The sequence below is a fragment of the Labrus mixtus genome, chromosome 4 (assembly GCF_963584025.1).
Source record: "Labrus mixtus chromosome 4, fLabMix1.1, whole genome shotgun sequence".
In the NCBI taxonomy this organism is placed as follows: domain Eukaryota; kingdom Metazoa; phylum Chordata; class Actinopteri; order Labriformes; family Labridae; genus Labrus; species Labrus mixtus.
The window spans coordinates 4,849,705-4,866,944 of NC_083615.1; the positions used below are offsets into that span (position 1 = coordinate 4,849,705).

General features: G+C 42.1%; 1 protein-coding gene across 1 annotated transcript in view; it reads right to left on the reverse strand.

Moving 5' to 3' along the window:
• Positions 1–1,314: 1,314 nt before the first annotated feature.
• igf1ra (insulin-like growth factor 1a receptor) overlaps positions 1,315–17,240 on the reverse strand; it is a 72,311-nt gene continuing 56,385 nt past the window's right edge. Inside the window, exons 11-21 of the mRNA XM_061035254.1 lie at positions 13,755–14,041; positions 13,494–13,636; positions 12,671–12,836; positions 12,465–12,567; positions 12,162–12,232; positions 11,657–11,886; positions 11,319–11,423; positions 10,853–11,012; positions 10,464–10,593; positions 8,400–8,534; positions 1,315–4,946 (exon numbers count right to left, since the gene is read on the reverse strand). Coding sequence (XP_060891237.1) covers positions 4,409–4,946; positions 8,400–8,534; positions 10,464–10,593; positions 10,853–11,012; positions 11,319–11,423; positions 11,657–11,886; positions 12,162–12,232; positions 12,465–12,567; positions 12,671–12,836; positions 13,494–13,636; positions 13,755–14,041 — 2,068 coding nt within the window. The 3' untranslated portion in view covers positions 1,315–4,408. The remainder of the gene's footprint in view (positions 4,947–8,399; positions 8,535–10,463; positions 10,594–10,852; positions 11,013–11,318; positions 11,424–11,656; positions 11,887–12,161; positions 12,233–12,464; positions 12,568–12,670; positions 12,837–13,493; positions 13,637–13,754; positions 14,042–17,240) is intronic.

Consider the following 17,240-nt stretch of genomic DNA (forward strand, 5'->3'; position numbering starts at 1 on the left):
TTTTTCATCCAAAAGAAAAGTTCACTCTTTGATTGTTATTCTCTTAAATCATGCACTAATAAGATGTTGTAGATTCAAGCACCTAAATTTCACATGTGAAGCCTGTTCATCGTCCATGTTTTTATTGCTTTTTTTGTTTTTGTTTTATTTTAACAAACATTTTCAATTGAAGCCTCCAGCCCCAGAGCGCTCTCTGAAGCAGCACTCGGAAAAGAGTTTTGTGAGGCGCTTTGAAAAATGTAAAAAAAAAAATGCAAAAGCTCCGTCGCCACCTTCACACTCGACATTTTTTTTTTAACTCGGATGGCGACGGAAGGTCCACTGAGGTGACTGTTTGAGGAAGCAGCACTGATTTACGTTTCAAACAGGCCAGAAAAGGCGTGACGAGTTTGCTTCCACATGACCAAGAAGAAGAAAAAAAAAAAAGACTGATAATGGCCACTTGATTCACCCTGATGACGGTGGAATTGAGCCATATGTAGAGGGCATTTACACAGCCACAAAAAAAAAGTCTAGAGGTTTAAAAGAGGTGGTGAAATCTAGACAAAGGACTTAAGTTGTCAATGTAGGACTGGAGCTGCTGCTATCTCTATGTATGTGTTGTGTGTTGTGTGTACATCAAAGTCCTTGTTACATTCACAGTACTGACCTATATACAGAACAATATGTCGTTTTTTTTTGAGAGTGTTAATGGTATCTGGATGCTTGGAATACACTGAAGTAGTGGTGTAAAATAAAAAGATTTCCCTTTGTTATAAAAAATTCCACATGATAACTGTCTAGACTTTAATATAAATGCATTTAAAGATGAAAATGTTGGTTTCTGTTTTGAGGATTTGAAGGTTGTGACTATATATTTGGAGTGAGTGGAGTGGAGATGGGATATCTGGTGTGGATGTTGTCTGATCAATAACTGTGTAGCACCTGCTTTCATCCCTGCAACACCACTAACTAAATAGCCTTTACGAAGGCTACCATCATCGTTCTTTGTTACACACATTCCTTTTCCTCGCATTTAACAAGGCGAGAACCTTGATGATGGGCCGAAATGACAACATTGAATCCTCCACACAGATATTCCATTTCCTGTCCTGGTCTGCTGTGTGAGGTTTCTTTAGCTCCCTGTGGGTTTTTGATCCAGATGTCGAGGTTGCTATATAGAACTGACGAGAAAGAGCGAGATGTATTTGTTTTCAATGCGCATACATGTATTTTAAAAAAGAGTGAGGTAGATATATACTTAAATGAAAAAAAAAAAAAAAAAATGTTTTTTTAAGTCCCTCAGTCATGACACCAAAGGAAAAAACATACCAAAAAAAAAATCCAACTTTATACTGAATCATGGGGCATTTATACAGTGATTTAAACTGATATCACAAAAGGAAAAATAAAAAAATAAATAAATAACACAGAAATCTTTTAAAGATAAAGAGATAAAAAATAATCACCAGGCAACATTTCCAAACGATGAGGAGAAATCCTTCAAAACACTTTCACTGTTCAGCCTCTGCTTTTAAGACCTTTTTTTTTTTTTCCATTCATGACATTGAAGTGTGTTCCCTTCCCTGGCCTTTAACCCATCCTTTATTTGGTTCTCAGAAGCAGTGATTATGAAGACAAACAATGAGACCTGTTCTCATCGTCTGGAAGTAACACAGCAGAGGGAGCAATGGATTGCGCTCGAGAGCTCAAATGTTTGAGGGACAAAATGTGATTATTTTTTGAATAGTTGCGAGATGGTTGGCATGATTAAGGCAAATAAGACAACCCAATTAGCCCTGTTCAGTCAAGAAGAGCCAGGAAATGGATGGGTTAAAAGACCGTATCTGGTGCAAAGTACGTATCTCAGATACTGGGACTAATCCTGACTTCAAAAGGAGGCACCAGGGGAGGAAACAGGTACAGTTTGTTATGAGCCAATGAGGGACCAGAGGGGAGAAAATAGGGCACTACTGATGGGGGCAGGAGAGGAGGGGGAGGGGGAGGGGGGGGGGGGAGGTGCAGCTGGGACAAGTAGAGGACAATCATGAGAATGTGTGGAGAAAGCAAAGCCTTTACTTTGACCTGAGATTGAGTCGCACCTAGAGGGCAATGCTAGGCGCAGTGCTAGACAAGTACAAAAAGGGTGCAGAAAGTACACACTCACACATCGAGCTAAGGTGTCCATTCCAAATAATAATAATAATAATAACAATAATAATAATAACAATAATATAGACATCCACAAAACAAATACAGGAGGAAAGATTTCATAAAAATAAAAGGCAATGAGCAAAGTATAGTGTTGAAGAAAACCTTTAGGGATAACAGAAAAAAAAAGATGTCTTATATCTAAATCAACGTTTTTTTGTCCTTGTTTTATCTTTTTTTTTTTTTCTTAAACAGAGTCTGAAGATATAAGAAGTTGACATTTGTGGAGACCGTAAAATACCAAACCTGAAGGATTTCTTTATATATAACATCCAAAAAGAGAAAAAGAATAAAATAGCAGCTTTGTTCTGTACAGACATAGAGGCAAATATTTTTGAACCGTAAAAAGGTTTTTTAAAAAAGTGACAAAACCAATGATGTGTAGAAAAGTGATCTTGCAGTCTAAAAATACAACTGTAAGACCTTCATATGTGTTTGAAATGCAGACTAGCTAACCACTATTCCAAAAGAGACCTGTTGTGATTTTAAAAGTCCTCTCTAGGCTGCTAAAAAATCCAATCCAACACCTTCTTGTTTCTTGTCTCAGTTCTTTTGACTCTGCTTGTTTCTTGTGTTTGGTGTCATTTTATATGAAACCTGCCGCATGAAACGCACACTTAGAAAAAGAAAATCTGATAAATAAAAGTGGAGGCAGAATCGTATCCTTTGAGGGATGAACATAAGTGATTACAATGACTTTGAAATTTGGTTTATACTAGAATATAAATAAAACATCAAAGTCAGGTGTATACCTTTCATTCATATAGTTTATGGTGTTTTTTTGTGTTTTTTAACAAACCCAGACGAAGGCTGTGATTCAGAGTTGGCACACTCACACTAAGCAATCTGTACTGGTGCTCAAGCATGGTGCACCTCCTTGGCCCCGGGGCACGGTTGGAAGAGGTGTGCTTTGGTACCGAACGGCTGCTGACGCATGAGCACCAGCACAGGAACGCAACGCTGGACATGTCGTAAAAATCTATCGGCGCCTCGCATTATCCAGAAATCAAGGAGTGTTAGAGAGCAAGTTCTGACCAAAAAAACGAGTCAAAAGAAGTCACAAAGTCAGTAAAGTTGTGGTCGTGTTCTTTGTGTTGTGCTGACTCTGAGACCGCAAGTGCAAACCAGCAGGGAACAATGGTGCTTCGGGATGGTACGAGACTACTGGGCCTCGTGTGAGTGAGCCTTAAGTCTTAAGAAATTCAATTTAAAGTATCACAGGACCAAAAGGATTTACTACATCCTTTAAGACACTGAACATTTTGAGACAGCTTTTTCCTGCAGGTGTCAATGCAGCCCAACTGAAGAGTAACATTGTATTTTTGTTCTGTTACAAACCAACCACACACACACAGCTGTGTCAGGAGCAGCTGGGCCTGAAGATAAGCAATAAAGTCTGAATATCAGCAAACAGTTTGGCTGTTATTCCACACGCAGATGGATCTCAACTCTGAATCACACCCTTTCACAAGAAGGCTGACCTGTTTGAAATTTGAGAGAAAGCGAGATTTGGCAATTTTGGCAGATACACAACAGGCCCTCCCTCCCTCTTCAGATTTTTGACCTGCTCCTGTCGGGATCTACATCCATAGAAACATCAACAGGGGAAATTTTAAAAAATGACTTTCTCGGTCCAACCGTTCTAATTGAGGCATCCTCACATGACATGAGCCACTCTGCTCACGTAAACAAAGTCTTTGTTTTTTTTTAATGGAAAGTCATTTAGAAATGAAACTATACCGTATCATAGAGAGAGAATCACGTTTGTATAAATACACACTCAGATATCCACAACATCCTCTCTGAAATCATGAGGAAAAAAAGTGCTCTTCTGTTGGATTTGCTGGCGGATATGCTTAGAAATGATTATTCTTTTAAGTCCAATGTCGGAATCTGTAAGTCAGGATACATAAGCCTGTGTAAGTTTCCTTCTTGAAGGATTCATGTAACAAAGACTGGAGTACAGGCTGCACAGGAAGGAAGTTCCCAGTGTTGAGTCTGAGCCACCAAACTCCAAATGCTTGAAACAGGTTTCTGTGCTCTTTTGCAGTTTTTTTTTTAGAGTTTATAGTTTGACCTTAAAAAGAGTGGAGAGGCAATCTACTGGCACACAGTAGAAAGAAAGTCATCCATCTCTCATAATGAGATGGATGAGAGTTTGTGTTACCCTGTGTAAGAGAAGGAGGAAGGGGGGGTGGGGGGGTCGGGTGGTCTGATATCAGCAGGCCGACGACTGGGGCAGCGGTAATGCACGTTCGTTTTTTCTGCCTCCGTTCATGTGTGCATAGGGTTGTATCTCGTCAAAGTTAGGCCGCAGCACCACCACGGGCCCGTTGGCCGTCACATGTCCTGAGTGCTTGTCCAACGCTTGGCCTGGAGACGCCAAACCTGAGGCGACGGGGCCCGGGGAGGAGGGAGATACAGGTCCCAGTAAAGGAGTACTCGGGCCTTGCACAGGGGATAACTGCTGCTGCTGCTGCTGCTGTGTAGATGGAGGGGGTGTGCTTCCCATACAGCCTGATAATGGAGCAGCTGACGAGGGCTGCCTGGTGGATGCAGGGTCCAGTGGAATGTTCTCCATATTCTCTACCTCCATGTCGAGCTCCTCTGTGTCCGGCGGCTTGTTCTCCTCGCTGTAGAAGAAGCTCATTTCCCTGAAGGGAGGATCCAGGTCATCTTTGATGCTGCTGATGATCTCGAGGAAGGACGGACGCATCTTTGGGTTATACTGCCAGCACATCCTCATCAGCTCGAAACTGCAAATGATGTTCAAAAGACAAAAAAAGGTGAGGGTCGGTAAGGGAGTCTTCATTCTCTTCCACAAAGGTTTAGAAGTTTAAAACACTCACAGACATATTGAACTGAAAACCTGTGCAAAAAGAACATAGTTATGAAAGATATCAACGGACTACACTTTTGTCAATAGCTGATCTATTTTTTTTTATTTTTAAATCTATTTTTTAGTATCTATTTTTTTGTACATTCTTCATTTTTCTTTAAATTGTACTGTGTTCACTTTTTGTCTGCAGTCTTTGCTCTTTGCTGCTGTAACACTGTAAATTTCCCCATTGTGGGATAAATAAAGGATTATCTTATCTTAACTGAATTATATAATACTGATGCCTCATGTAAGCTTTATCTGGGGAAAAAAAGGTCAAAAAGTGGAGTTATTGTGCTTAAGGGGACACTTGACAGCTAGTGGACATGAGGATGGAGAGTATTGTTTAAAGAAAGACTCGAACAAATGTGAATCCATCCATCCAAGGAGCTGTAATACTTAACATTTATCTCCAGCAGGTGGCAGTAGACACCTACATTTACCAATGTTTCAATGCTCCAGCACTTAATCTCAGTAACATAACTTCAACATAAACAAGCTGACCTTGTTTTTGTTTTGCTTTCACTTGGTTTTCATTCTGCTGTGTTTGTATGTCTGATGATGTATGTGCCATATGTTCACCTCCTGGATGTAGGAAATTCATTTCATAGAGGTGTGCTGTTAAAAAATGTCCAGTGCAATGCTTACTAAGCAACTATTTACTTAAACTTAATTACATGCATTAAGTTGTTTTTTTTTGTTTGTTCAATAGGACCTTTAGAATTTGCATACATGTGATTCATTGCTACATTACAAATTTGACACTTAGATCAGTAATGCTACATAAACTTTGCAGCACAGTAAATCATTCCTCAGGTTACCGTGCCAGGCCAGCAGCCGAGCTTTGGAAATGTCAAAACAACATCATAAAAGGAAAAAAAATTTACAGTGTTGTGTGGTGAAACACCACAAACCACAACTTCAATTATACAAAAAAACAAGCTCAGAATTCTCTGCAAGGCCTCCTGACATTAACACCTCAGTCATCTCTCCCTGGCTCTTGTTTTCTGTGTCTCCTTCCCTCCCAGTGGTCTCTGCAGTCCTCTGCAGCTCAGTGCCAGCCTCTCTCCTTATGGGTAGAGCTTAAGCATGCGGATCAGTTCGTACTCTAAAGCAGCAGGAGGGGGGGGCGGCGGCTCTAGGTTGTTTACCAGCACTGCAGCAAGTGTCTTAAAGTTGAGGTTCAAATGTCCTAAGACCTCCCATGAAAAGATGTGCAGTGCTCAGAGCTCCAGGGTAAACTCTCCCTCCACCATCTGTTGCTGCTCCCCAGGCTTGTTGATGCAAATTTAGACAACAAACACCGCAGTAAATCTTGACATCTTGTCAACATCTTACCAACCATGGCACATGCAGACACATGCGTATGCTATTAAGTTAATTTGACTTGTATTTGACCTGTCGGCTACAAGATAAGCAACATGTAAGTGCTCATTTTCTTAGAAGAGCTCTATGAACGGAATTAAAAAAAAACTTGTTTTTCAGCCGCTACAGAAATAGCTCCTCAAGGTCAAAAAACACATTTTATGTCTTGTTTTTTTTCCCGCTAAGTTTTTTTTTTTTCATTCAAGACTTTGCAGCTTTTTATGTTGTCACTTGTGTTTTTTATTATTCAATTAACATTTGGTACATTCAAGTCTGTTTTCATATCCACAAGTCCTGCTTTAAGTTGAAAGCAGTTTTTAAATGACCAAGACGGTGCTATTCATGACACGCTTACACCAGGGCTTTTAGAATAATAAATAACCTTCATGAATTTGAGCCCTGCAGTATATTTAAGCATACTGACAGCTTTTAAAAAAAACATGATACTAAGGTGTACAAGCAAATATGTGTTGTGCTACTTGTTCAAGTCTTCCAAAATAAAATCTTGGAGGCAGTCTGGCTTTTATAAAAAGATGAAGAACAACACTGCACTAGTCCAGCCAAAATGTTCAACAGAGAAAGAGATTGGACAAAAGACCTTGAAGCAGTCAGATAAAAATAAGAAACAGACACACTTTCAGGCCCAATGAGATTACAGAGCCGTCTCCCCAACATCTATGCTAAACGTTTAATCAAACGGAACAGGATTCTTTTTTTTACAACAGGACTGCAAAACTTTCCAAATGCAACATCCTTGGCCTGCTGAAACCTTGAAGTAAAATAGGGCTGTAAGTGATACTGCAGCATTCCTCAGTAAATTGTGATGTTTACTACGAGCACAGGGAGTCTGCATCTGATTTTTGCCCAACCCTGAGAGGAGGGATGCACTTTTTGTGGATAGGGAAACTCTAGACAGAAACATGGGAAATCCAATCAGTGACCCACAGCTACCTGACCATGGGAAAGACGGAACAAAGAGGCGTCTCAAAGCTCTCCAAATATGACTCATCCCCCCGCCTGTTTTCCAGACTTTTCTTCTCTTGTATCTTCCTGATTTGTTTTTTTGCAATCGACTTCTGGCTTCACCACACTTCAGCACTCTTATGGAAATCTCCATTAAGTCACAGCAGCGAAGGGGACCTGTGGCGAAACCCTTGACTTCCCTGTGTGTTGAGCAGCAGAACAACCCACCCACCCACCCACCCTACCGCCAACACCACCACCACCTCTGTAACACAATCCACACACTCCTGTAATCAGGACAAAAAAGTCAGGCTGCCATAGAAACCAGAGGTTTGTGTCTGCACAACACTGGGCCTCTCTTTTTTCTGCTCACACTCTCTTTCTAAGGTGAGGTCAGCCGTGGAGAGTGGGAGGGGAGAGAGAGCAGAATGCCTTCTTATTGAGGTCAGAGAGGGAGAGAGGAGACATGCATATATGTAGCACTGCACGCTGACACGCAGGCTGTGTTTTCTCTCTTTTAACAGCCACATGGATTACTAAATGAACTGTGAATAAATTGAATTCTTTCTCCGTCTCGTCCACTCTCTGCTGACGGACGGACACCATCTCCACTGCTCACGTCTGCTGCCGGCAGACGGAATGCAGGGCATCTTTCACACACGGCTCGTGGCATCCCTTCTATGGGCCGAGGCAGGACGGGTGAGGATGCTCCCCTTGTGCCAGCTGACCACCAGGGCAATGTCGTCAACAGACCACATTTAACCTATGACGTGAATGTCAGGCCCTCTACCTTAGCACACACATCACATGATATCCCACACACGTAAAACCCACAACTCGAAATAGACGCCGGGATAAAAATTTAATGGGGAGAGAGGACATGTGAGGCGGTGCAAGTCGAGGACAAAACAAATACACGCTCTAAGGTCAACCGTAAATCTGCGAGGCCTATCAAAAAGCACGAGAGTGAAATGCGAAACAGTTCATGTTCGAGCAGACTTACAGCATGTCGGGGCAGTTGTCGGGTTTGTCCAGGAGTCCTCCCTCCATGACAAAACGCAGCACTTGTTCGTTGGACATGCCCTGGTAGGGCTGTTCTGCTAAGGTGGCAATCTCCCACAGCACCACGCCAAATGACCTGCGGAACAAACAAGGCAATTGTACTTCATACATATCTTTAAAGTTGATCTGATGCTTGAATTGAGCGGAACAGCAGATAAAATGTTATGGTTGTACAGAAGGAAGGCAAGCCCAGCTGCTTTTTCTCACTGGACTAAACTCTTTTCTTTCCTTTTCTATACTGTGTCTATAACAACACATCTATACGTTCAGATCAAAACCTTTTGACACACACAGCAAGGGCATACACACTCTTTGTATTCACTCTATCAGGGATGCTTTTTCTTGTGAAATTCATTGAACTGATTCATTGAGGAATATCTAATAAAAAAAGGTCTGAGGACGGGAACTTCATTGATGGTGTACAAATTGGTTGGCCGGCGTCTACAGGGGAAACTGGAGTTGTGTAATATAAAACAACAACCCATCTTTTTTTCTATCATTGGCTTCAATTCATTTCTCTATCCGGACCTGACTCTGCTGTAAACACAAGTTGCATCATTTCATCTGATGTTGAGAAGTTGAGAGCAGAACAACTACAACCAATTCATCAAGTCACTTTTAATGGAATTAGTATTTTAAACTTGTATTGAATTTGAAAAACCCAATTACACTGTGTATGTATCCTGTTGCACACACTGAGGAACAAAACTAAATAATGCTTTAAATTCTTACATCTTACCTACAGTACAGAAACCTGATCTCCTCGTGTTATATTGATCAGGTTAAACTAAGTCAAAGTTATTCTTGGTATTAAGAACAAGTGAACAAGTCAGCGATAACAAGTTCATTACTCCAAGGCTCGAAATACTTTAAATTAAAGGGGGAAATAATTATACAGCAGTACATATGTTGGGAAACAAACTCCTGGAATATTCTACAACAGGACGTGAGTTTGAGCACTTTCATCCCTTATGGACACTTTAGAAACATTATTTTTAACCACCCAATACCTGACTGTTTTTAATTTTAATTACTGACTTATCACTGTTGTAATTTCAAGCTTTTAAATTCTTTTAGTGTTTATATTTTATTGTTCTTTTTGCTCTTTTATTGATTTTATTTTCTGTAGTAGCTTTATCTCATCTCTCGTTGTTTTCTCAGCATCGTTGTAAATGAGGGTCGCCCTCAATGATCTCTCCGAGAACTTAAATAAAGGTTGATGAGTAAACTCCACTGTCTATAAAACAGCCTCATCACAACACTGAATCTGCCTGGCCTCAAACAGAGACAGACACATTCACACAGCTTTTCTCGATCAACAAAATAATAATCATCAACTCGCGGATTCCTCAGGAGACCACACTGGGGTTCGTCGTACACACAAGTTCATTTGTACGACTTCAAAGAGGAAGCTATAGTACACAAATGTGGAGGTGGGTTTGTGCGGGGAACGGCAAACCTATCATTTGAGAACATCTGGAGTAGTTTAAGCCCACTCTTAGGGACCGACCCGAGGGACATTCTGAGTTGGGAAACAAAAACTTGCAAGGGGGAGCTAGTAAACACTTGTGTTTCTCTACAACAATATCGGTCTGGATAGAAAAATGTGCAGCACTCTTAGTTGAGATTTCAGTGCAAGCTGGCATTAAAAAAAGGTGTCTGTGAAAAAAAAGATTAATCTTGTTTTATGCTCTCCTGTCACAGAGAGAGGAATTTCCAGAGAGCCAGCAGGAGACCAAAAGATTTTGATGGTTTTGGAAGCTTTTATAGCGCAGACACACATACTGAATGTTCAAAGTGTAAAGTAACAATGTAGCTGAGAATACAGGCTTAGAAGTGATCTGTGTGTTTTTATAACTTTGACTCCCCCAGCATGAATAGTTTTAGCTGATCCACACGCACAAACACACAATATGTAGACATTTCTGGAATCGTTTCCATGCCCCGGATTAGTGCAGGTTTACACATGTTTAATGAAGGGCCTTATTGTGATGTGTTCTCATACCAGACATCAGACATTGTGGTGAACACGCCGTCTTTCAGTGACTCCGGAGACATCCAGCGGACAGGCAGCAGGCCCTTCCCTCCTTTTCGGTAGTAATCCGTCTCATAAATATCTCTCGTCATGCCAAAATCTGAAGAGAAGAAAAAAACAAAATCAGAGGTTGGGAAACCCATTAGAAATCACTCATTCTGTGTCGGAGAGGAAGCTCCTGAGAGCTCATCCATCCCCTGACCTCCTCCTCCCTCCCGCTCCCCTCCGTCCATCTACATTAAGACTCCACTGCCTCAGGCACTCAGTGAAAGCCAAACACTTATTTCACAAGGCTGGCAGAGTAGGTTCAGCATTGAGCAACCAGGGGAGGCTGATGCCACCGTATTAACCGGACTTACCTCCAATCTTCACAGTGAAGTCCTCTGCTACCATGCAGTTCCTGGCAGCGAGATCTCTGTGGACAAATTTGTTGGCATTAAGGTACGACATGCCATCGGCGATTTCCCCTGCCATTTGGGTCATCTTTTTGAGCGGGGGTAGGACCTGGGTTGTGGAGTTCTGGGAAGGGAAAAAAAAAACACGGTTAAGCTCTGCAGTCAGTCATCTTTTTCTTGCTTTCCAAGATGCCAGTTCAGAAATACAAAGTGGGGGAAGGATGCTTTGTGTGGACTAATGAACAGGGAGAAAGACTGAAATGACAGAATATTCAGTTCAATTAAAACATTTCTTAAGGTCTTGATAAAAGAAAACACCATACATAAAAAAGACAATTCAAACAACCCAAAACAATTTACACCATTAAAAAAAAACAGTAGTGAAGTATGTGAGTGTGTGTGCGTATGTGTGTGAGGAAAAGAGGCTTACTTCTTTGCGCAGAGAGCGCAGGTGGCTCTTGAGATCTCCACGGGTCATCAGCTCCATAATCACTAAGGTTGGCTGTCCCTGAGAGACCACGCCCAGCAGCCGGACCTGCACCAATCACAAAACAACAGATAGCTGTTCATAACAGAAAGTGGGAGAAGTCAAAAAGGTGCAATACGAATGAATGCCCCATATTACAATTAAGAAACAAAGTTTGAGAACCTGAGTACTGTCACACAACTGGATAAAAATAGAACAACCTGCTGTGCCGTGATTCATCTGCAGGATTTCTCACTCAGGTGTCTAATAGTAACTGTTTTTTTTTTTGTTTTTTTTCTTACCACATGGTGACAGTTGAACTCCTTCATGACCGAGGCTTCGTTCAGAAACTCGATGCGCTCTCTCATGCTGGCCGACTCGTTGACCGTTTTGATGGCCACGCGCGTCTCAGGTTCGTCCTTGACCACTCCCTTGGCGATCCCTTCATACACCATGCCGAAGGAGCCCTGGCCCAGCTCCTTGTGCATGGTGATCTTCTCTCTGGCCACCTCCCACTCATCTGGGACATACACTGGAAACAAAAAGGACGGGACAGCAGGTTAAGTACATTACCGGAAAAATATACTGTTGGTTTTTCCAGATATCAAATGTGGCAATTTCTTTGTCAGTCCATCCACTTACACGTACTTGTTTAAGACATTTTGAGACATTTCATACAGTATAGTGTTTTGTTGTAACATCAGGGAGTCGTACTGTTGTCTTGCAAATCAGTACAAAGATATTCCGGTCTGTGATTTGATGTTACACAAAAAAAAAAAGAAGAAGAGAGAAAATAGATATTCTTACTCTCAGCTGCACTGAAGTACTCTGGGTTAACAGAGGCGTAAAGGACTCCATTCCCCAATCTGTCACTGTTCCTGTTGACACAAACACAGCCGAGGTTAGCGAACAGGGTTTTTTTCTGATTGTGGACGCCGCGTGTAATTCTTTATGGGAAGTCTCCGTTTTACGACAGGGGAATGTTAATGAAAACAAAAACACCTGCTAATGAACATTACACCGGCCATTAAGTTTCATGAGCACAGTGATGCAGAACATCATCGCCCAGACAGTTTGCCTGGCAACGTGCGTGTTCGTGGAGGGACTTGCCTTTTTTTGTTCACAAAGAAGAGAATTGTGGTGAGGCTGGCAATGAAGAGCGTCACTATGATGGGAATAATGATGACCAAGTAGAACGTAACACCATTGTCTCCTGTCAGACACAGAAAAGTTATCAGCACCGACTTCAAAAGTGTGTTTTTCTTCTTTGACAAAAATATGTAAATGTGCAGAATGTGTTGTGTGAGAAGTTTTACGTTTTGGCGGAGGCACGTAGAAGAACACGCTCTCTGTCCACGAGCCGTTGCTTGCGAGAGAGGTGGCGCGCACGCGAGCAGAGTAATTCCCTGAGCCCAGGTTGGACAGCCGAGCTCCTCTGTGCTCGCGGTAATGCTGTCGTGACACACACTCGTGTTTCTCAGGCTGAAAGAAACACACACATCCCGGGTTACTGTTTTGAAAGACATTAAAAACAGCCAATGGCCAAAGTCCATCAGGTCAGGCTTGGACTGTAAAATGTAAAAATACAAAAAAAAATTAACAATGCTGAGTGATGTTTGATCCTCGAAGATCATATATATATTTTTTTTGTTTTAAATAAATAATACAGATGAAGAAACATTTTGCTTTGACAATGGTTTTGGAAAACTGTATTGGTTACTGAGGGTGGGACCAAATATCCATATGGCAAGCTTCTGACATGAAGGAGGGTAACGTGAACAGATGTTACTTGGCCAAAGAAGAAGTAGACAGCAGGATAAAAGAAGGAGAAAAAGACACCCGGATAATGTTGGACAGCGGTGAAAAGAAAGAAACTGACACCCTAATACTGCACTTTTCCTTTATAGGGGCATTTTGTGTTAAACAGATAATGGATGTATCATTCTCTGATCGTCAGTAGTGCAGAATTGATGTATTGTGACATTCTCGTTACGGTAGGCCATGTATAGGGTGTCATATCGTGAGATACACTGCCATTCCCATCCCTATTAGTCACAAACATTATTTCAAGCAGTGCTTGGAATACATGCTGAAAACATGCCTGGTGCCTGCACTGTAATTAAACGCAGGCTGGCTTACCTCAGTCCCGAGGCGGTACTTGATGTCATACATGAGGATGACTCCGTTGGGCATAACAGGCTCCTTCCAGTGCAGCACCACACAACCCTCCACCTTGTCGCTCCTCTCGTAGATCACCTTTCCAGGGATGTCGTCTGCTCTGACTGTGCAACAAAACCACACACATCATTTTACAAACAGAAATATGTCTGCACTGAAGTGAGAGAAGGTGTTACTGCATACTGCCGCACATTGTCATCACAGAGTGGAATATTTTCTGACCTGCAGGTTTGGTCCTGGAGAAAACGAAGGATCCTGCGCTGCAGCGGCCCACCTCCTCGTTGCAGGCGTGGAGGTCGATGCGGTACACAGTGAAAGGTCGCAGGTTTGGGATTTCTAGATATTCTGCTGTGCTCTTTTCCTCGGAGAACGGATACTCCCTGATGGGAGGTATTCCATCTGTAGTGTTATCCCCCGGGCCAAAGGTGCTGTTCCCCCTACCGCCAAGGTCGTTTAACAGAGTGTCGTTAGCCACGCCAAAAACATCTCTACGTTTGCGGTCTGGAGGTCTGAAAAACAGAGGGACAAGCGATGCAGCAGGTGTAAAGAAATGGTAAAGTCGGTCATGATCATAACAGACTAAAAAAACACTGAAATTCTACTGTAACAAATAATTGTGGTTTTATAACTCCCCAAACTAAAGCATCCTTCTAAGGCGGGTGGAGTGTGTGTGTGACATGTGTCCAGATGCTGTATACAGCTCCCTGTGGAGCAGTTTGGGCGGATGAGGTCAGACAGATCATAGTGAGGAGAGCAGACACAAAAAAGAAAAAAAGACAGACTGAGAGATTTTTCCACAGTGAGAAAAACACAACAAGTCCAATGAATTTTAATCAAGAAAAATTAAAGACTACAAGGAAAGAAACGCTCATATATATATATATATATCAGCCAGTAGGGAAACATTTGACACCAAAACTCTGAACATAACGGCTCAACCTCGGTTACCAATGTGCAGCAGCCACACTGGGGGCATAGCTGCAAATAGACACGTAGTCTGTCGGTGCGGATGATGAGCCGCGGAGCCGTCTTGAGCGGCACATACACAGCTGATGACACAGGGCACCTCGCCTACAGTTACCTTTAAACTGTTACCTGCAGAAAGCTGCGGCTGAGCCAGACGAGACAGAGAAGAGAACCCTGACTCTGATTGAGCAGGAAAAAGAAAACCTGTATTGACAGCAGGGTCATATATAGTGAACGGAGCCTTTATAGGCAGCCTGCAAGGTGATAAATGTCTAGAGGTTGTTTGGAGATGGGATGAGAAGAGCATGAGCGGGTCACTAGGTTTTTAATAACAGCATGTGAAAAAGATCAGGGGTGATTCATTCTGTGTCCGGTTACTACTATGTGCTGAATTGAGACGATTAATATTCAATCAATCATCAATCAATTTTTATTTGTATAGGGTCAACTCATAACAAGTGTTATCTCGAGACACTTTACAAAAAGCAGGTCTCTTTGTCTGTTAACATTACAAAAGAGCAGGTAATAATATTGTATTATTGATTAATTTTCACAGAGTTAATTCTATAATTAATTGGGAAAAATACCCAACACAATTTCACTCCAAAACATCAAAAGTACAACAAATGAGCAAATTCCTTAAAGGCTTTCTATGTGATGTTTCACACTTAAATATAACATAAATCAAGTATATCCTCTGAAAATAACTCTGTGAGTCATGACTGTCTACAATGGGTGTAACACCCGAGTCCCACTGTCTGTGATGTTTTCAGAGTTTCCAGAGTCCTATCTTCACTTTGTTTACATCGCCAGGACAGCCGGCTGACTCCTCCCCTCGCGTATAAAAGTTGTTTAATTGAGGGACTAGAGAAAAGAAGAATAACATACTGTACTCACTGCTTAACTGTGTTTCTAGATCACGCTCATTTCAGGTAAATTTACATGCAGTGTGAAGATACGAGCATAATAAAGATCGCTAGCATTAGCATGCTAACACAGCAATGCAGCGCGACTTGTTTTGGTTTCATGCTGGTGCTCAAGGGCGACATCTGCTGGATCAAAAAATCGCATATAAAGCCTTTAAAGTTCAAAGACTAAACAAATAACCAAGAATTATTAGACTTTCCATTTTTGCTTCGTATGAAATGACAACAATAAAAAAAATAGCTTGTTTTTTTTTCTGTCAATTCACTGACAGTTTGCTCTACAGTACAGGTTGCTCTGTCCATGGGGGCTTGGTAAGAGATAACAAGAGGGAAGAAATAGATTTTCCCCTCAGGGATTAATAAAGTATATCTTCTTTTTCCTTCTTCTTCTTCTTCTTCTTCTTCTACACAAGGAGGCCTGGCTATCTGTGCTAAACTAGAGTCCAGTATCTTTTGTGTCCGTTCAGACAAACACCCACAGACTCAGACAGCTCTGTGGGAGAGTCAAGTTGCACTCACATGTCAACATTCCTCTCTGGCAGATATAACTGGTGTAGTACAATCCTGCTAGTCCTGACAGTACATCAAACGGATACACCTTGACAGGGGGGAGTAGCCTGCAAATCTCGGGTCTATCCCGTATATTTTATGTGAGAATAAGAAGAAGACAAATTGATCGACCACACGGAGAGGCCAGGCAAAGAGAAAACTGGAGAGATCTCATTTCTCTGTGTGCAATAAGAGGCTCTTCAGCTGACTGAAGCGTGTCCTTAAAAACTAATGAGTTACTACAGTTAGTGTCCTGACCTCGCACGCAAAAAAAATAATAAAAGGTTTTATGCAATGGGCTCCACAGAGGACTACACATGGAGTCTGTGGTAACCACACGTATTGCACAAGAAGAGTGAAGGCTGTCTGGAACTGACAGAGGAAGACGTAACATCCAGCGAGTCTCTATCAATCTCTCTTGTATATATTCATCATGAGTTTTAACATCAGGTTATTACAGTAAATAAAAGCTCCTGTGAGATGATGACAGGTTTTGGATCGCATCAGATGCTCTCCTTGAGCAACACTGGCAGCAAACCTCCTCTCCTCCAGTTAATCAGTCTGCCTGCCTTCCTTACTTTCTGTTTGTCTTCCAGCGCTGATGGGGCTCTTCCCTCATTCATTTAAATTCCAGATGGATTCACTGTACATTTCCTGGCAGCTGTCTCGCTCGAGAGAGAGAGAGAGAGAAAAAAAAAAGTCCCGAACAAAGGGAGCGTGCAAGGGGAGGAGGAGAGTGGAGAGCCGAGTGGAGCGGGACAGAATGGAAAACATTTCCTCTTCTTTCTGTTTCTGTTTTCACCCACCCTCCTTCTCTTCACCCCGGGTCTAAACCCCTGAACTTTTGAAAAAACCTTGCCCGTTTTTTCGAGGCCTTTTTCCCCCTGGAGTGAGCTGTTATAAATGTTGGCTCTGTTACAGCGGAGAGTCTGTGCATACGCAGGCTGAACCCTGAACGCTGAACGCTGCAGGCGCGGGGACCTGCCACACGACTGTTTCCTTGACAGCTATACTATAACAAATCAACACAGCCTGAGAGAGCAGCAGGGGCGCTGAGGAGGGGCAGATATGTGTTTAATTACAACAGAAAGCCATGTTTTATTATCATCCTTCAGAGGCATATTGATCCAATTCCTCAAGCGCATCACAAAGGAGCAGAGGAGGACGCAAAATGTTATGGGAACGCAGCAACAAGTATAGAAAAGGTCTCCATGTTCGACTTTGGTGGATGTTATGAGATGTATATGTTATGTATGACTGTTCTCCT